At 36.3% G+C, this 20805-nt stretch overlaps 1 protein-coding gene across 2 annotated transcripts in view; it reads right to left on the bottom strand.

Moving 5' to 3' along the window:
* The window catches only part of CDK17 (cyclin-dependent kinase 17), a 56817-nt gene that overhangs the window by 23603 nt on the left and 12409 nt on the right, over positions 1-20805 (bottom strand). For both annotated transcript variants that reach the window (XM_009321308.1, XM_009321307.1), the window contains 2 exons: positions 18489-18653; positions 11937-12070 (listed from right to left, as the gene is read on the bottom strand). In XM_009321308.1, coding sequence (XP_009319583.1) covers positions 11937-12070; positions 18489-18653 — 299 coding nt within the window. The remainder of the gene's footprint in view (positions 1-11936; positions 12071-18488; positions 18654-20805) is intronic.

The following is a 20805-nucleotide window of genomic DNA, read 5'->3' as shown; positions in this document are numbered from 1 at the left end:
CCTACACTCTTTTTTTTTTGATACTTAAGATTTTGAGCTTGTCAACAGTTAAATGTCCATTTTTAGTATTAATTAATTTTGCATCCCTTTATGAATCTTTTAATTTTTTATTTCATTTTTTAAAGGTAGTAAATTAGAGTAACTCCCTATGTTATCTTATGTATCCTTTTTTAAACATAACAGGTGTATAAGTGGTGTACATAGACCCTCAACTATGCAGAGGGAATCCGGGTGCGTTCCTTTGTAACTCTAACAAGCAAAGGTTTACTGGAATGCAAAACCTTAGCTTTCAGGGACAACAAAGTACTTCCATCTTTTAGAAAATTAAAAAAATATTTTTCTTGTATATCACGATTTATTTTTCCAAATGAGGTCAATTCATAACATTTTCTGGTTTCATTCTTTTATGGTTATCTTTAGGGACAACTTGCAACAGAATATATCAGTGTTCAGTAAACGTCGTACTGTTAAATGCTCAAATGCCTGCAGTTAACTGTATGTTGCTTAATGAGCTATTTTTTGATCCAGTTCCAGAATATATTCTGGAGAACATATTCAGGCACCAGTTGCTTTGCTAGGGTAGCCAGAATGCTCGTGGCAACTTCCCCCTCCTCTACATCTTAAAACCACATTTTCTATCTTCATGTGCAATGCTTATTCTCAGTCTTGTTTTATTACTGGCTGAGAAATGCATACTATTTTTATAATTTGCCTGCAATGAGAATCACATTTGTCCTACTCTGCTTGATGGCAAATAAACATGTAAGCACTTGTGACGCTAGTATCAGTTTGTTTTCTGTGGAGATTAACTACCCCAACTCGTGCTTATCTTTACTATCTATTTCTAATGCTAGCTACAGCAAATGCTCTGAGAAGAGCTACACTTTGTCGAGCCTTTGCTTTTATCTGGCTAGTACCCAACCGTGTTGCTGTAACTTGATGTGTATGTTCTGTCTACCACCAACTAGTTATGCTTGGGCACAAGAAGAGGAGGCAGGCATTTCAACTTAAATCCTGCAGGTTCTATGAGCTGAGTAATTTAACAAGTACTTTAACAAGAAAAAAAGCCCACATCTTCCAAACAAAAAACCCCACACCACCTCCTGTTTTTCACACATACTTGGAAGTAAAAAACAAAACCCCCAACTTTTTTGATATCTTTACTTCTGGTCCCCTTTTTGGATGTCCCAAAATACTGTCGCAAATATCAGCTTCTTCACTTGCCATCCATAGTAAACCATTCACAAGAGTCTAGTACTAGCATTTTGCTACCACATTCTGCTTTTCACATCTGACTCTCAAACAACTCTATTCCTTTTCTACCTACCCTATTCTGATCTCCTATTCTCTGTAATACAAGCTTACCAGCTATTCCTCTTTCTAATTGCTTGTCTTGGCCCATATAGTATTCTTTAATGCCATAATGTGACACTTTCCAGAAAGTCTCATTCCTGGTCAACAGATCTATTTTCACTTTTCTTAAACTCTGTCAAAAAAGTACATTTTTTCCAAAGAATGAACCTATTCTTATTTGTGAAAGCAACGCTTAACTTTCCACACTTTATATCAGACATTAAAATCCACAACTTCTGTTTTTCCTTAACTCTCCATTTATTTTTTGCCAAGACTCACTACACATTTCAGCAAATTTCACTGAAGTGAAATAAAGATGATTCTGACTCAGGATATAGTATGTTTGAAATCTACATGTTAAAAAGGCTCTAAAAAGAAGCAATTTGAAATATCCACACTTTTTAGTCTGTCTTCTGATGACTCAAGTCATTACGTCTTTGACTTATATAGCACATTTAGATAATAAACACTAATATTTCGCACAAAACAGAATAACAATAATAAAAAATAAATAACCAGAAAATTGCCCTAGGGAAGGATTTGTTGAGGTGTTCCCGAGCCTAATTCTCACTATGCTACAAAAAGCAGAAAAAGAAAAACTAAGACTACTTTTATTTTTATACTTTAACAAATGTGCCGATTTGCAGACTGTTTCTTTCTTGCTGGAGTAGCAACAATAAACCTTTCCCAAATCTATTCAGCTACAAACGCCATCGACCTTTCAACTGCTAGGCTGTTTCAGGCTGCTACTGCACTCGCAACTGCAGCAAGGGAAGAAAGATTTGGGCTTCTGCCAGTACAACAGTAGAAGGCCAAAAAAAAAAAAAAAAAAAAAAAAAAAGGCAACCCTGTAGTACCAAACGACTCGTCAGAAAAACTGGAAGGGAAGACCATGATAGCATCAGCCTCAGTCTGATGATAGCATCAGCCTCAGTTCACTGTTCCTTGAATGTTTCATTTAGCTAATCTAACAGCCAGCTACCTCCAAACCCGGTATTTCATTGCCTGTGGCCAGATGTTCCCATCTCTTCTTGGAGGAGAACAGGCTCTAAGCTAACGACACAGTGATGTGGTGTAAGAAAGTCAACTGGCAGAAAACTATCCTTTCAAAACAAAGTGAGTAATTACCTGCTGATGCAAGTTTAGGAGCCAAGAGAAGGAAGCTGGCTCTGTCAGGAGCAGGTAGTCAGTGGACGACACAAACGATATTGCCAAGCTGCATCATTCTATAGCAATCCTTACTGCTTTGGTTCTTCACTTTATTGATAAGTTACATTTCCAGACCAACCATTACTTAAGGTACATACTTACTATATGGCAGCAGACAACAAGCTCTCCACTTCTCCCTGAAATTTTAGCTTATCTTTTAAGAGTTAATATTGTTAAATTCCATCAATAAAATTTTGTTTCAGCCTCACAAAGAAAAAGAATTGTTCTTCTAAGTCTACAGACATCAGTCTGACAGCCCAAACAATCCACTACAGATCAAATGGAAATGCTTTGCTCTCTTGTGTAAGCATCGGTCTGAATTAGTCTTCTCACCAGTTTTAGCAAATACCAGCGAGACATGTCAGCTGCAACCACAAGCTGTTCACTAATAAGTCATAGAGCTTTTGTTCACTGGAGAATGCTTAATGAGATCTAAAATGCTACATCATATAACCCTCTATGCAACACAGTTCAACTTCATGGCATGCTTACTTTTAAAAGCCCCACTTTTTATAGTATTTTTTCTGTACATATTTTAAATAACAATGTGTATTACATGCTACCTCATGACACACAAAGCCATCAAATTAATTGAAAAACATTTGCTTATGCCAATGAGAATTTAAACACACTAATATACAACCTTATATGCATGTATTTACTGTACCATTTTAGTATCAAATACCATGTGGAGTTTTTTTCTGAAGGTTGCCTTATCAAATTTCAGCGCATTTTTGTCAAATGACAGAGTTAGCACAGTTGAAGCCAACTGGATCCTCTACAGAATTATGACATACAACAAGACTGCTAGAGGCAAAAGCAAACAGAAAAATACCCAACTCCAAATCAGAGAATATATTTATAGAGAATTTTGTTGTTTGGTTACAGCCCTGTAGACCTCTGAGGTCTTGAAGCAAAACACCAGCATATACATCCATCAGAAGAAACCTATAGCATCCTTGCAGCATGCTATTTTACCATCTTTATAAATAAGCATCAATTACTGTAACCAAAACCACTATTTTAACAGCTGGGATGAATTATCTATACCAGTTTTCCTATTAGGTATATAAAACCATCATCATTCCTCCACTCAACTAATACATGTAATTATGATTTCACTGTGATGCAGAAAGTGCATTTTTTTCCTGCCTTCTGCAGAATGGTTTATAACTGAATACTACATTTTTTCCTTTATACTTGAATGTTGTTGTTGTTGTTATTTTTTTACTGAAAATATTACATCACAATGAATCAATTGCTATTCTGTTAAATTTGAAGAGACGGTCTTCAAAGAACCTCTTCTTCTGTTAGAAGCAGTAATGAAAACATAATCTTAAGACCCATCTACAAAGGATCACTGCTACCTCTCACTCCATAAATCCATGCCTGTTTTCAGCCAGGCTGCTGAAATGCAATACAATTAAAGAAAACATCAATTTTGAGCACTGAATCAGGTGGCTTTTTATATTTGGGACAGAAATGACCCAAGATATAGAATTCATTCATCAATTAATTCAATATGCTAATCAAATCAAGTACACAACATATTTTCAGGGATTATATCATGAGATTGAGCCCACAGGCTGTTTCATACCCAGGAGAAATACCAATGACCACAGATATTCCATGTTCTCTGCCCCCTCCTCAACATAAACGTAGTTTGTCAGATTTGATGTTGAGATGTTAGGAAAAGATGAGGAGCCAAGTGCCATGAGTGTAATATTGATATTATTAAGAATTCTAAAGTTTAGTCTCTATTTTGGGACCAGGAGTCACATTTTCCCAGCACACCTACTATCATCAATCAACAAAGCAAGGACTTTACTGCCAGGAGTTCAAGAAAGTTATCACCAATATCTACAGTAGCTACAGCCACTCAAATAAAAATATATAATAATTTTCTTAAAAGCACAGAAACCAGAATTGCAAGCAGATACCTTTGCTTTTATTTACTTTAGCACAATGAAAAATTTATGAGAATATATCTTCTAAGTATCTTTTCAGTAATATTTGTAATAATTAGTCTTTCTGAACCCACAAAATTAGAATTATAGGTCAATAGACAGGATTTTTTCTTGTAAGCTTTAAAAAAAATATGAATTCTGAACAATTTCTTCTTCAAAATACTTTTAACAAGAATTTTAATTTCATGGATATGCTGTTTAGACTACCGACTAGCTGAATAAAAACTGCTCTTTCATTCTTTTAAAAAAAAAAAGAACCAAAAAACAAAACCAGTCAGTTTTTTTATTTACTTCCTATCTCCCAGCAGTTTTAAAGTGAAAGGCTGAAACTGTTCAGCACAAATACAGTATTCAGAAACTGCATTCCAGGAGCTTTTATTCCCTACCACTGAAACCAAACCAAACCAAAACAAATACATGTGACACATAAAACCAGTTTTGAAAAATCTGAGCAAGTAGAAATTAAACTCGAATGTGAGGTATTACTTTCTTTTCATCAAGTGTACAAATACACAGCAAATTTGTGACAAATTACGCCAGAAATATGTCAAAATTCTTCTTGGGTGGTTTTTTTTGTTATTATTTTATTGCACCTCAGAGAGCTTGTAAGGAAGTGAACTTAGAGAGTGTAAGGAAGAAAAATAGTAATAACCATAAAAAGATCATGTCTGATTTTGTTTGTCTGGCTAAATTATCACCTAATAAGATATCACTCTGTGGCATTAGCCTCTTAACATAAACCCTGCTGAAATCTGGGGTTTGACTCAGTGGTAGGTGCTGGGCAGTAACAGATGCTAATAAAGCAAGCTCTGCCTCATTTACTACTACACCTTCCTGATTTTTAAACATAGATTTCTGTATGTTTTCATCAGTTTCTGTAACAGAGTAGTAAGAGGAACTGCCCAAAAGGAAAAAGTAACGTAAGTTGATCAGCTTACAAGAAGAATGAGGTGGAGGGGAAGGGAACTGGAAAAAATACCATGAGAAACAAACCAGAACACATCACTGCAAAAATGCAAGCTTGGACCCTTAGAACAGCTCTCTGTAATGTTAATTACTACACGAAACATTCACGTCAACACAAAGCTGCAACTACCAGAGGGGAAGCCCCATGAAGAAACTGGCTAATTCAAAATAAACCAACCTCTTGAATACGGAAACTGGAAATCTGACCTTCCTGGACAGGACAGCGAGGCTGGAGTGCAGGGTGTGAAACTGAATCCAAGTACTGACTTCTCATCTGCTGCATTCCAGTCATTACTAGGGATGTGTTTTGTAGATGGCTGAACACATCCAATATGATAGCAGACTACTCTTAAATGGAACTTAAAAGGAAAACCAAGTTATGAAAAAGCAAAACCCAAACCGCGGATATTCCATCCTTATAGAAAGGGTACTGCCTAGTGCAGTAACTTTTTCTAAGGGAAGTAGCATTAGCAAGTGGTATGCAAGAACTTTAGCATCAGGATTACAAAGGTTCACTAACAGAAGGGCAAAAAAGCATCACTGATAACAGTTACCCCTAGAATATCTAGTAAAAGGCAGGTTAAAGTCTGTCTGTTACCCAAGCTGAAATTATTTTTCTTCTTGCAGCGTCAGTTTTCTTTTGTAGAAGAAATGAAAGTCTGCTAATCAAATAGATCGAAAGGAGGTCCATCAGTTCCATCAAACCATACTAGCAATTTAGAACATGCATTTGTGTTTTTAGAAGAGGGATTTTGAAAACATCAAGCTTCATGTGAACTTGAAAGCAGGAGTCTACAAAAATAATAGCATATTTTCCAGTATAACTTTGCAAAAGGTTGAGACAGCTGCCAGGCATGACTGTATGGAGATAATACAACGACCACTGAAAATCAAAGTCTTGACTGTTTTCAGCTTCAATTTTTTTCTGTCTAATACTGAATCTTCTGGTAGGTGACCACATACTTAGATTCACAGAAGAGATGATCAGAAGAAAAGCTACACATTCTCAGGACGTTCAGAGAAGGAAATTAGACAACATCCAGTAAATAAGGTAGAAAGAGTTATACATATGGCTGCCAAGCACAGAAGGAAGGGCGAAGGAAGAACCTTTGCTCAGAGAAGGCACTGTGTAGTAATGCCTGCTGGGGATCCAAGGGAGCCTCTTGAGTGGCAAGAGATGTAGGGCTGAAAGTTCAGGCTGTCTTTGATACAGTGCTTCCTGCCTCCAAAACTAATGACAGGAAAAAATACTGTACTGCCTCTTACTGAAAGCCTGAATCAGTACTGCCATCCAGTCTGCTGTTCAAGAATTTAAACAATTTAATGGAGCCAAGAGTGCCCTATTTGCACATGTGAATGGGGACCTACAAACCACATTCTAATCTGAAGCCTACAAACAGAAAATCTTAGCACTATGTCCGTTGAAACATCAATTAATTTTGTGGGTTTTTCTCTGGAGAATGTACATTTGTCCAGCTGGACCAACAGCAGATTGAGTTACTCGAGCTGTGTCAAGCAAGACCCCTGAAGCAGTCACGCCCCTGGTAAAGAGTGGAGCTCACCAAAAACTTATTCCTCATCTACGTTCTTTCGGAAGGTGACCAGTACAACGCACACATGACTACAGAATCAATTCACAGCCTTTGTATTTCTCTCTGTCCAGCTAAAAGCACTAACCCTGCAGCTAATCCCCCTATAGCAGTGTGGCAGGAGCAGCCTAATCTGGAACATGCTCCTGTCACTGATGTGACAGTCTGACCAGTAAGAACTGTTTCTCAGGATAAAATATCTGGGAAACAGGCTGGTGAACAGTGGGTTATGGCCCTCCGCCAGTTCACATGCGAAGACAGCTTACAGACCTTGGACTTCTGGGAAAGGGAAACAGATGTTTCAATTTGCACAGATGGTATCTCCCTATTTTTTATCCACTACAGTTCTTAATGAAGCATTCGCTATCCAGTGCACGGGCACAGGGCCCCCAGTGAACTCTTACTGCTTGAAACATGAATTTATATTAATGCATTACTGCCCATGTCTTCTTTTCCAGCAAATCAAAGTGAAAATGCTTTAAGCTGTAACTCCATGATCTGGAGAAATGTTTCTCATTACATGATGAAAGCACCTACGCTTAAAATACAGGCACACATGTATTCATTCTTAGGCTGTATTGTTTCTGGCGCTTGAAAAAAAATGATTCCATACATCTGTTTTGATAAACAGTTTCACTGATTTACTAAGTAATCATTAATATTAGCATTAGATTAGTAGACATTTTAATTAAAACCTAACAGCTGTTGGAAGCCAAATTCCTCACACAATAGATGTTCGCACCTACTGTCAGCATGGTTCCTGAATGAGGGGAAGGAAAAGGGAAAAAAAAAAAAAGCAACTGCTTTATGGACCATTGGTAGCCTGTGGATTACAGGCAAAATAAACTTTATCTAGGCAACACAAGGAGATTCTGGTATGTTCTCTTTGTTTTCTAAGCACATGATAACAATGAACAATCATTTAAAAAAAAAAAAAATCTAGTCCCATAACTGCAGTGTTGTCATTCTCCCTGTCTGTAACAGTCACGCTGGCCTAAATGTTATGTCATTTGGGGGAGATGACAGATTGAAAGCTGGTATCTCCATAGCTGCTACTGTGGATGGAAGGTTTTCACTGCGGAGCAGGATTCTTTCTCATTGCAGTATCACCACTTCATATCTAAAATGCTTCATATTTAGGTTACAATGCAGTATGATAATTTCCTATCTAAACCAGGCCAACTTAAGGTTATGAAATTTCAGCTCTCTAATGCTATGGAGATTCTGCTACAACAAACACATTTTCTAGTTGCATCTCCATTGTCTATTTTGCACTTTTCTATCTTCCAGTATATCTCTATCTGAAAATTTTAGAAAGATCAAGTTTTCTTTCCCAACAAAATTTTTCATATACTCTGGAGAAGAGAATCTGTTTGCTCTTTGACAACATTATAATTTTATTTGTAGGTCTGAATTATTTAACGATTACAGAGAAAGCAGCTTTATTATATGATTCACTGCAGGGGGGATGGACACTAAGGATCAAAATGTGTATTCTAATGTACAAAACATCCCAGGAATACTAATACTCGGTATTGGTAATTAGCACTTTGATTACAGTATGCATGTTTTCAGCAAGCATCTTAAAAAATTGGTTGTTTTTTTTGATGGGCTGCTAATTTTCAGAATTCTAGAGGAAGTTCAAGCTGAGCATAAAAAATTTGGTTATACACACAAAGTTCTTACAAGTAGAAAGGACTGTGCCGGGGTTTCAGCTTTACCTGATTAGCTACCTTTAAAACAAATCAGGACTTCTGTCAATTCAGCAGAGAATCAAACATATAAACAAGAAATTATGTACAAAAATATTACAAATGCAGTGAATATTGGCCAAACTAAACACAAAAAAGGATACAGTGCAACAGGCACATTCATCTTAATGCAGAGGAACAAGGAATATTGTATATTTAAGTAAAATACATTCTACAATGGATTTCAATTGTGACTAATGACATCAGCAGACTACAGCAAAAACATACTATCACACACACACACTAATTTACTCCAACTTGCATGTATAGCATACAGCTGCAACTCATCCTAAATAACTATAAAGGGAATATGGCCTCAGGCTACCCAATGATGTCTGGAGATGACAGATCCCCAAAAAACAGCGAAATAAAACTGAAATAATAGAAACTTACTTCATAACAAAGATTGTTTCTTTCTCTTTATATAATCAAATTACTACTATTGAACCAGCCAGCTCCATGGCACAAATCACCCAAGGCATGCAGGCAAGATTTGGTACAAGAGGAAACCTTTATTTGGTTCCCTCAAAGGCTGAGGAAGAAAGAAATCCCATTCTGTCAACAGCAAAACCAGTAAAACCTGGTTTTCTATGGATTTACATCTTTAGACTCAACTCATATGTGGATCCTGAAAGGAGGTTGTAGCGAGGTGGGTGTCGGTCTCTTCTCCCAAGTAACTAGCGATAGGACGACAGGGAATGGCCTCAAGTTGCACCAGGGGAGGTTTAGATTGGACGTGAGGAAAAATTTCTTTACTGAAGGAGTGGTTAAACATTGGAACAGGCTGCCCAGGGAAGTGGTTGAGTCACCATCCCTGGAAGTATTTAAAAGACGTGTAGATGAGGCGCTTAGGGACATGGTTTAGTGGGCATGGTGGTGTTGGGTTGACGGTTGGACTCAATGATCTTAGAGGTCTCTTCCAACCTTGATGATTCTATGATTCTATACTGTGGTGTTTAATAAAGGCTGCATCTTCCCTAGCAGTGGATGCATTAGCAATCTCTCCCAATGCAGAGCTTTTTTCACAGAAGTTAATAGAAGATTAGCACCTGAGATTTCGATCCATCTGTCAAAACTGACAGAAAATGACCCACGGGAAAAACAGAAGGACAGAAAGACAGGCAGACGATGCAATCACTTAAGGCCTTTTCACTTTGGAAACAAGAAAGTCAACTGAAAAGATTATGATTAGAAAGGTATTTTAACCAAAGCTACAAAGGGTTTTTTTTTCTCTGGAATGCACAAACAGGTAACAACCCCACCTACTATGCTACAAAGCACTTCTAAGAAGTATACTTAAGTCAACCAAAAGTATCTATCAATGACAGCATTCTTAAAATTCAGAAGTGAGAGTGTTATAGACATTAGCTTGAAACCTTATTGGAAAAGTCACCATATCAATACTGAAGTGATTTGGGGGAAATGTTATAATTCTCACAGAACATACAGGAATAGCTGCCAAAAAATTAAGTGCTCTCATTGACTAAGCCAGTCAATGAAGAAATAATGTTAATTTCAACAATCAGAAACAAGCACTTGGAATTTGGAGAAAAATGAGAAAATTAGTATTGGATAAACAAAGCTGAAATAAAAGCTTCCCAAAGCTTCTTAAAGAGTAATATTAGAATTGTTTCACAGTTAGAGAGGCCAATGAAAAGATGCTTTTATTTGACACCTTCTGAAAAATTACACAGGAATTTCCTGAACTTTAATAACTATTCCTGAGTTCTTTTGTAAATTCTTTTAGAGTTTCTTGAATTCTAATCTAAAAGAGAATCCTTTAATGGTTCTTAGCCCTCTCTGGAAGACTTGACACATTTCCATTTCAGTTTGTTACTTTCATTATGTATCATTAATTTCCTTATTTCTTTCCTGTTCTAAATGTGCATTTCAAAATACAGAGGAAAGAGACAATGAGCAAAAAGTAAATAATCCTTTTAAATAATTTCCTTGATTTTTAGTTTCTCCAGCACACATTCTGATGTGCAAGTTTTCACAATTTTTTTTTTCTTAATTTAAGCATCCTGCATAAATCAGTAGACCCACCTTAGTTCTCTCAAGTAAATGGCCCAACTTTAACAGTCTTTAAATCAAACCCGAGATTAACATACAAATTTAGGAATTTTAAGACAAAACCCCCTAGGTGCTAGAAATGATGTAAATAATTAATACAGCTAATTCATAAGTTCTTGGAATCATACCAGCATTACATGCTTGAAGTCTTGGAATTCCAAGCATAATGGAACGCCTCACAAATAAAAAATTTTTGGCACGTACACTCTGATGTAACTTATCCAGATCTGTTTCCTCAATCCTGTATTTGATATCAGGCTTTGAATGAAGATTTAAAATCTTACAAACTATGCACATCGATACGCATGCTACAAAGCAGCAACTACAAAATTTTACATGCTTCTGTAACAAAGGCATCATTATAATTGTAACTTTTATACACTCAAGAAACAGGGAAGTGTTCTGTTTTTCTTTGCCAAGGGAAATGACAACAAAGCAAGCACAAGGGTGGCTAGTGTTCATAGTGAGACTCATAAATAAAGGAAATTATGTGCACAGTTATTCATAAGGTACTTTTCCTCCTTTTGTTTACCATCCTGTAAAGTTCCGTTCATTAAAAAACAGGAAGAGAGGGAAAGGCTGAAGCAGTCAGGACCATCACTGCTGTAGCATTAGTTTTACAAAGATTAGAAACCAGTTTGAAGTAAAAAATGTCTAAATACTATATCTGAATATAGTATATATACTATATATTGAATATACTCGGTGAATTGCACAGCATGTGATGGAAAAATATTCTAATGCTACATATTCTAATGCTACACTTAATAAATTCTTCCCAAAAATCCAAGTTTAAAAATACATTTAATTTTCAAAATTAAAAGCTCAAACAATCCAAGATAACCATCTGATTGCTGTGTGACAAATGGAGACAGAAATTTAAGCAATATTAAAATAATGCTCTCTGCACGAAATATGTGTCAGAACGGCTACAGCTAATTGAGAAGACAACCAGTTATAACGAACAATTAGAGCAACCCCCAACTCTCTTGTCAATTTAAATGATCGTTATATGAAAAGTAAATTACCTCCATTGAGATTCGTCTGTGTATCCGGTTTCTGAGACAAACACCTGTGGGAGACTGAACTTCATCAGATGATGTTCCAGAAGCTTGGTCGCTTTCACCATCTGACCCCATTTTTAGATTTTCATGAACAATATCTTAAAAATAATCCAAAAAATTGAAAATAGTTAATCGGTACTCCGAACATCTCTCTTGTACAGATGGAAAACAACAGTATCATTACTGTGCACTGGGTTTTATGGCAGGGGCAAAGACTCATCACAGTCATCGTAGTCTTGATATACTTTTTATGGCTCAGGAATCACAAAATGAACAGCATTACTTTATAGGACTTCTACTCAAACTTTATCATTATTTTTCTTACTTGGTTTGCAGCAGAACTCAGTTTTCCAAAACAAAAGACAGTCCAATTCCAATTTTAATTCCTATAAGCCACCTTCCCCTCATGGCTTCAGTTCCTGACTCCCTCACTACCTCTTCTCTTTTTGCTGCTCTTGGATATAAAACATTACTGAGAATACTTAAGATTTTCAAATCAGACTACCTGATGTTAGCCACCTAAATGTATCTTCAGAAAGCTTAAAAAAACCTGAAAGGTATAGGCATTATTTTCAGAAAAACCAAATATGGAAACTTCACATATAAAAACCACTGGTGTGCATCTGCGGAGGAAGGGGACGTATCTAAACAGAGGCCTGCATCCACAAGTAGATTCAGCAGAGGAAGTGATACTTAGGAACAATTAAGTGAAATTTGTGACCCTATGGAGGAATTTAGGTAACAGACTGCCTGAGTTACGTGACGTTGCAGGAACTTCATGTCAACTGAAATTGGTACTTTTAACACAATCCTGTGGATTCATCCACACGAAGGAGTTTATGTATATTATGTATATACATTACTTTTAAGCATCACAGGATCTTCCAGACTTCGGCAGACAAACCCCGTAATGAATGAAGAGAAGATCAAGGTGGTGTCGTTAATAGCATAAAGAGCCAAATGACTTGCAAAAGGACACACAATGGGAAATTGGTCATACAAGCAATTCACTATGAGTAATGCTCCATCATCACCTCTGAAATATTTGAACTCCAAATTACTATAGAGATTAAATACTCTTACATACAAAGGAGGTGTTTTAAAAGACACCAATTTCCCCGCCCTCTCCTGATCCTCGGTATTAAGTATGATCTTGTACAGGGTAAAAGAGAACCTGAGGAACAACTGAAAATCTCAGAACTCTACCCCTAAAAAATGCTAGTATTAGCAAAACTCACAGAACTCAATTCCGCCTTACCACCAACAGACCTGAAAATATTTAGCATTTGCACAGCATTACAGCAATAAAAAACCAAAAGAGAATATGCAAGTTTTATCACTATCAACAAGCAAGAAAGCTGGATTTTCTACAAAAAAAGCCTTTAGGCCGATATTCTGGTATCAACACATCTTCTAAAATGTTTGTCTAGTTTGGCTCACATAGAATCATGCAGACTTCAAAGGATCAAATTCTTCCTCAGTACAAAGAATTTCCTTTTACAGAAAACAGAATGGATAGAAAAAGATTAACTCGTAAGGCACTGACAGCACATATTTTAACTCAAAGTACTGTAACTAAACACACAAGCTAAGCATGCATCTCATGCACAAAGCAAATTTTCCAGCAGCAAGACGGATCTAAATTGGATTTCAATTAAAAATCCACATTGCATCAGAATTTTCCCTGCAAGTCATGCTCAGATTTGGACCGAATGAGAAAAAAATAAGCTGCACTCCTTGCATAATAAGAAGCAATCTTCTGGTTTCAAACAAGGTAAACACTCATCAGTGCTTCTAAAGGCATGGTAGTTTGAACCAGAGGAAAAGATTTTCAGAAAGTGGTCCCTAAAGATCAGCCTTAACCTTAAGCTAAGCAGACAAAATATGACTCCTTTTTGCCAAGTCTCTAAGAAATCTCTCTTATTCTCTGTAGTGACTTGATAGCTGTCTTTTTAAAGATCTCTAACAAACTGTAGGAAATTATTTTTAGTAATATAAAAGCATTATTGAAAACACTATTTGCAGCAAAGCTGTTATGCCAGCATTGTTGAACCTGGTAAACAGCACATTCACCGTACCGGTTCTTCAATAAAGATTCTCTTTTAAAACACTTTTCTGAGAGGTCACGTAATCCATTTTAGCAATTACAGCTCTCAAGATTCTGTTTGTAAAATTAAGTGTAACAGTTACTGACACTTGTTCTCCAATCTATTTATCCTCATGTTAGTACAAGCCCATTGATTGGGCCCCAAAGTCTATTTTCTTCAGAGAAGCTAGACAAGAGAGAGTTATCTGGGCAACCTCACAAAATATGACTGATGAAATTAAAGAAGTATTGTATTCTAAGCCGTGGAGCAATTACATAATTTCTGTTTAAAAACGACTGACACTTATTAAAGTAATCACGTGATTGATACGGTCATACTTTTTATCTTAAAATATACAATGTTCAATTCACAAAAGCATACATATTATGAAGTGACTGCAAAAAAATGACACTTTGAAATGCAACACTCAGAACTACAAAGAGCATCCTAGTTGACAAATAGAATTCTTCTACTAAAAAGACCCCTATGCAGTAATACACAGCTAAGGAATATTTCAAGAACTAGTAACACAAACCCATACATTTGGGGCAGATAACGTAGCTGCAAGGAGATCCTGCTCTTTATAAATCTGGAATGAGAAGACAAAGTGGGTCTGTACCACTCAAGTCTAAGAATTTAGTATTTCAGACTTAAGATGATGGTCAGTCTATTTTGAATACTGCTGTGATGTGATTAGTTCTGGTAAGTCTGGATAAGCTACATACCCATAACCAAAAGGTTTTAAGCAGGATACTGGCTGTAGCGTCCAAAAATCTATCATTAAGCACATGCCTGAATTTCTGACGGGCTAAATACCCAACAGCTCCTATCTATAAGGGTTTGCAGATGTCTTAATTATATTCTAAACTGGGATACTTTTAAGCTTTTTAAAAATATCTTGGCTGTGTTATCATCTAATATAAATGTGTCCTTTTATTTTATTCAATTAAAAAGGCATTACTAGAGTCTTATGTTCATTATTTTAATAGCATAAACCCAGGAATAAGGCATTAACCTAGTCATTTTAATAATTTTACACAGATGCATGATGATAATACTTGATTAAGCAATGATGAAAATCATGCAAATACTTCCTTAATTTCACTAAGCTTTTCTATAGGCAAGTTCACCTGCACCAAAGCCAGCTTGCATGGTCTTCAGAGGTTTTAATGGTTCAATAATTTATTGAATTGCTTTCACTGAATACCCAAGCCACTCTCTTTCACAGATGTTTATTTTAATGTACTCTACATATCTAATTAAATATCCAGTATGGCCATGTAGTGAAAAGCTGTAGATGACTACAATATAAACAGGAAAACTATGGAAGTACATTTAAAAGAATAGGCTGCCCTCATTTCAGCTGTGGGGAATGCACCACAGAGGAAATTCATACAGGGCACCTACAAGTGCAGCAAATGAGAACTCCTCCAAGTGAGCTAAAATAATATCCACTAATTAGTCAGTAGTGAGTCAGACTGTATGATCTTTCCATCTTATTTCAAATCATTACAAAAGCAATCGCGTGACTTGCATATTGGATTCCTTCCAAGGTGCACTTTTCCAAAGCTTACTTTTCTATGAAGTGGCTAAATTTTATGATTAGTTTCACTAATAACGATTCAAATTGAGGAAGGCAATAGTGAGAAATTGCCTTTGCTGTTACCATTACCGATCTATGAAAGCTGTATGGAAACATCATTCCTTTCAATTCCAACACTGATGACAAAGACACAAAGCCTCTCCGTATAGAGAGAGGCTATATCAACACAACTGCCAAAAGCAGGGATCAACTCTACCCTGGCTGCTACTGCAGTTCACCAGGAGGGTTAGCTTCAGCTCCGTGCTGGCTTTGCATATTCCAAGTGCCTCTCCAGTGTTTCCAGTAATATAAATATGGAACAAGGACAACTAAGTTGGCTCTGCATTCAGCCAGGTCAGGTCCAAAAAGGGCTTATTAGCTCTGGCTCCATTGTAGACTGCAGTAGTTAAATGTTTCTGGAGGTGCAAGACTTTAGAAGTTGTACAGCTACACGTGAACTAAAAAAACCTCAGCTAGACCTTCATCCGCATCAGTGGCATGGCTGATTCACAGTTTGGCCTGAGAGTCATCTACATTATTTAAAATCATCACAATAACTGAATACTAAATTAAAAATTACTAAAAAATTTTAAACAAAGGCACACTTTTTAGAGATCAGTTCAGAATTTTTGTCTTTACAAAACATTTTACAAAACCTAAAGCTGACAGAGATGTTTCCAAGTAGAAATTCTTTTAAAAATATTTGGGGATTTTACACATTACCACAACAGCAGGAACTCATGTTCAGTACTCAGAAAAACAAACAAACCCTCCTGGGCTTCTCAACCAATTTTTATATTGATAATCTCATTCAAAAGCAAGCAGCATGAAGATGCACCTGTGGCAGGTCTTGTTTTAATCTGTTTTTTAACCAAATAACCATCCTCTAACTGCCATTATTTTATGACATTTCGAGGATATCTCTCTGACAGCATTTTTCCACCATTGGAATAGAAGAAAAAGTAGAAAGAAAAGAGGATGAATGAAGGAAGCAAAGAAAAAAAGTCTCATGTAGTGTGGAATATTTGACCATTTCATTTCTGATGTCATTATCCCAACAGAGAAAACCTCATTATCCTGCTGAGTAATAACCATTCTCATACGGCAGGAACAAAAGGAGGAAAGATATGAAGAAGGAGCAGAAAGAGCATTAGTAATTATGTTTGTACTTGTGTTATCTACCACTAGATAACATGTATCAGTAGTTTAAATTTTCATCGAATGAGTAAAAAAAAAAAAAAGGCATCATTAATGGCATCATTGCATCCAAAGCAAAAAGAGGTGTTTAACATGTATGTGTGTACACTCAGTAAATCTACTCCATACCACTTCAACGAAATTACAAATTCCACAGGAATTTGTAGCTATTTAAAACATGTTATTGTAACACTTCCTACAGACTAACATATTAAAATTGTGAGTGCTATTTAAACACTTGATCACCTATAAAATTTGATCACCTGAGAAAAATAAAACTAATGGCATTCTTCTGCAATACTTACATATTAGTGTTTTTCTCAGGTGAAAAATAAAGCTTTGAGAAAACTGGAAACTCATTTAAAAAAACAAAAGCTGTTTATGAATCTTCCTTTTGCAAAGCTGATTTGAAGTTCATAGTGAAATTTTGAAGAGGAATAAGTTATTGGTAAATTTACATTTAAAAACGCTATAGAATATTTTTAAAGGCAACACACAAGAGTACAGAAGTATACATCTCTGCTGTTCCTGTACACAGTTTATATACATCTGATTTGACAAGTAATCCATGAAAGACTAAATATTCCTAACCAGAGATTTCTTTAAGTAGACCAGTATTTTTATTTTAAACTTTGTCTTCCTGTTAGATTCTTGGTAACTTAAGCAAAGCTTGGCTAGGCAAAAAAGAATAAAGTGTACAGGACTTGAGTGAAATCAGGAATTGATATAGTAGTCAAAATGTGCACACTAAAACCTGTTTTCTTCTCTGATAACAGCTGGTAAAGGCCATTCAAGAGGACAGAATTCTTTTTTCAGTTTGAATGGTAGCACAAACAGTAAAAAGGCAAGGTTTTGAACATGATAAGCGATATTACAGCGGAGGGGGATATAAGTGGTTTGACTACTACCTTGAAGACTCATAGCTTAATCTTGAAAGAGATCAGTTTACCACACACTTCTAAAGGAGGGCAGAAGATTGAAAAATTCATAAAATTCTAATTAAACAGTGACTTGCTCTCATTTTCTAGTATCAATTAATTAAGCACAATTTAAAATAACATAAAAGCAGGGTAAAACATTAATGGTGACTGGAGGCAGCAACATGACAAATTACTTGAAGGAGAAGAAAAAAAAATTTCATAACTTATTTGCCCCACAGAACCACAAATATAGCTTGTAACCACAACAAAAAAGACAATTACAGTCAAGTGGCCTCAATTTATCACTGAAAAAAGCAATTTTTTTTCTTATAATAATGAAAACTCTAAGTAATACACCAGTTCTTTTTAAATTCCACATATGGGATGATTATCCTCTATTTTTATCATATTCAATTTATTGTAGTTCTCACCAATGCTTTACTGAGATGGACACAGAGGTTTCTTGCAAAGTATTAAGAAAGAGTATTTTGTAACTTTGCAACTTGTCAAAAATTCATGGGTGACTTCAGTATGTTCTTGTAATTGCTTTCTTCCTGAAAATCTTAAGAGACATTCAGTACATGTTAGTACTCTAACAACCCTAGAAAAAGACTACTACATTCCCAAAGATTTATTGAAGCATTAGAATAACCGTATCTCTTGCTAAGAATCAATACAGACATTATTCTTCACAGAAAAATGAACTTAAACAAACAATGTAGTAAATTACCTAATCTGCTCCCATTTCTGGGCATTGCCATGAAAGAGCCGAGGCTGCCCCCTATGACGCTATGTGGTCTCCGTAAAGGGGGCTTCTTGAAAGATCCTGTGTATTGGTGGAGAAATGAGTGCATGCTGTGAGACGTTGGAGGCCTGCCATTCTTCACAATAGGCTCTACAATTCACAAGGATCAAAATATTCATTCCCACAAGCAAGTAGGAGTGTCAGGAACATGCCAGAAGAAAAAAAAAGAAAAAAGAAAAAAACAGTTACTAGACAGGAAATCACCACTCTGGTAAGATTCTCTTTCATACTAACAGTAGACCATCATACTACTGCCATTTCTCTATTAACAAATTAATACAAAACATGGCATTAAATATTACCCAAATTTCACTTTATTAAATTCTGTCACTCTGCTGCTGGATCAGTAAATGGACTGAATATTCAGTCTAAAAATGTGAACAAAACCAAAAAGTAGCTTCTAATATCAGTATATTTTTTTCTTCTGAATTAACAATCTGTCTTATTGCACAATGTTTCATCTCTACTGTAATTTAAACAGACCAGCTGTTAGATCAACTCACATGATGAGCAAATTCCCCCCCAAATTCTTAAGGGTTACTAATAGTGAGGCCTCACTACTGGAAGTCTTTAGAAGGAAACGTACCTGTCTATACCCACCAGAGCTGTCATGCCATAATTAAGGTTATTAACTTAAAGGATATCAGAATAATTAAGTATTCAATGAGTTATTTTGGCTTTCTATTGGACTGTGTCTCAAACACTTCATTGTACTTAGACTTAAAACCAGGATTATAATTTTTTTACTTACTATTATTGATAAGCACTTTCTAAAAAAGATCAAACATTAGAAATTTTAAAATCTGATATGCAAACGTGCATAGAAATTAAGCATTTGTGTTCTCTCAGCAACCTGACTCTGCACACATGGACTAGCACTCAAGGACTGCCGTGGTACTGGAAGCAGTCTAACTCTAAACACACAGAAGCTTTTTTACCCCAACAAGAAGCAGAACAGAAGTCACCTTGCATTGCTTGTCACAAAACTGGACTTATCAGAACCACTGGTTAAGTCATCCATACAAGAAATTAAAGAAGAAATACTGTCACTACAGAAAACATACCCAGAGGCGAGAGCCACCTGGCAGCTACATACAAGCACTCTCCCCATACTAGGAAAAAGACCGGAACACGTGCCCAAAGAACACTTTAGATTCAAGTAACTTTATTTTTCCATCCTTTGATTCTTATTCCCATTACAGATATGTGTCGTTTGGTATTATTCGGAAGACAGAAAAGGCAGCAGCCACGCATTGAGCAACCGCAGCGCGAGTGCTGCTGGATGGAGCGTGGCACCTCCCAAAGCGTTTCTGGAGCCATTGCTCCCAGGGTGTAACGCAGCCGGGATCTGCTCAGAGCTTCACTCACGCCTACTGGGACAGGGAGCAGTCCGGGATGCTATTTCATCACCCTGACTTATATTCTCACATGCAGGGCCCCCAAAATCTTGCTTTCCCTTCCAAAATAAGATAAGAATAATATTGCTAGGAGAACTTATTTTATGGAAAGCAGAATTTCAATGGTGAAGGAAAACAACAGCAACAAATACCTAATAACCTAAGGAAAACAGGATCCTGAAGAGAACCCCCTCCTTCTCCACACATACAAAAACCTTTTGGATACATTATGATGATTGGTCTGAAGTAAAGAAACAGAAGTACACAGATAGAACTACCCAAGGACAGGCCAGTGACTTTCAAAAATAATTATGCAAGGAATTTTTGCATATAAACATGAATAATACAGTAAGACCAAAAAATGACTTTAACTCAGCTGCTGCAGGAAAAAAATACAAGCCAAAAAAAAAAAAAGCTTCAGACAGAAAACAGAATGTGAAAGGACATGCCAGCACTGTTACGAACCTGCCCGCATCTTTCAGTTAGCGTCCTTCATAAACACAGCTTCAAAGTGGGTGAACGTGAGGAAAAATAGACCACACGTCCATGTATTTGTTGATGAAGTAGATCAATGTCTTCACCTTCAGAACTCTGCACACCTCTGCTGCTAATCCTTATTTCTGTTTCTAATACATTGCATCATCCCTTTTAATTTAAGACTGGCATCAGCTTCCTTGTTGTGTGCCTTCAACAGATTTCTCCTAGGGTAGCAGGCAGCAAATTCCTCATCAATTTTTGAATAGAATCTATTACCACTTCCACATGACAGGAAACATAGGTTCACATACAGCACAACTACTGCTTTTACTTTTTGTATATTAAAATTTGCTTTCTGCTTTCCAATT

Source organism: Pygoscelis adeliae, unplaced genomic scaffold (assembly GCF_000699105.1).
Source record: "Pygoscelis adeliae isolate BGI_AS28 unplaced genomic scaffold, ASM69910v1 Scaffold232, whole genome shotgun sequence".
In the NCBI taxonomy this organism is placed as follows: Eukaryota; Metazoa; Chordata; class Aves; order Sphenisciformes; family Spheniscidae; genus Pygoscelis; species Pygoscelis adeliae.
The sequence above is the reverse complement of the archived record's forward strand: the minus strand, read 5'-3'. Positions and strand labels throughout refer to the sequence as shown.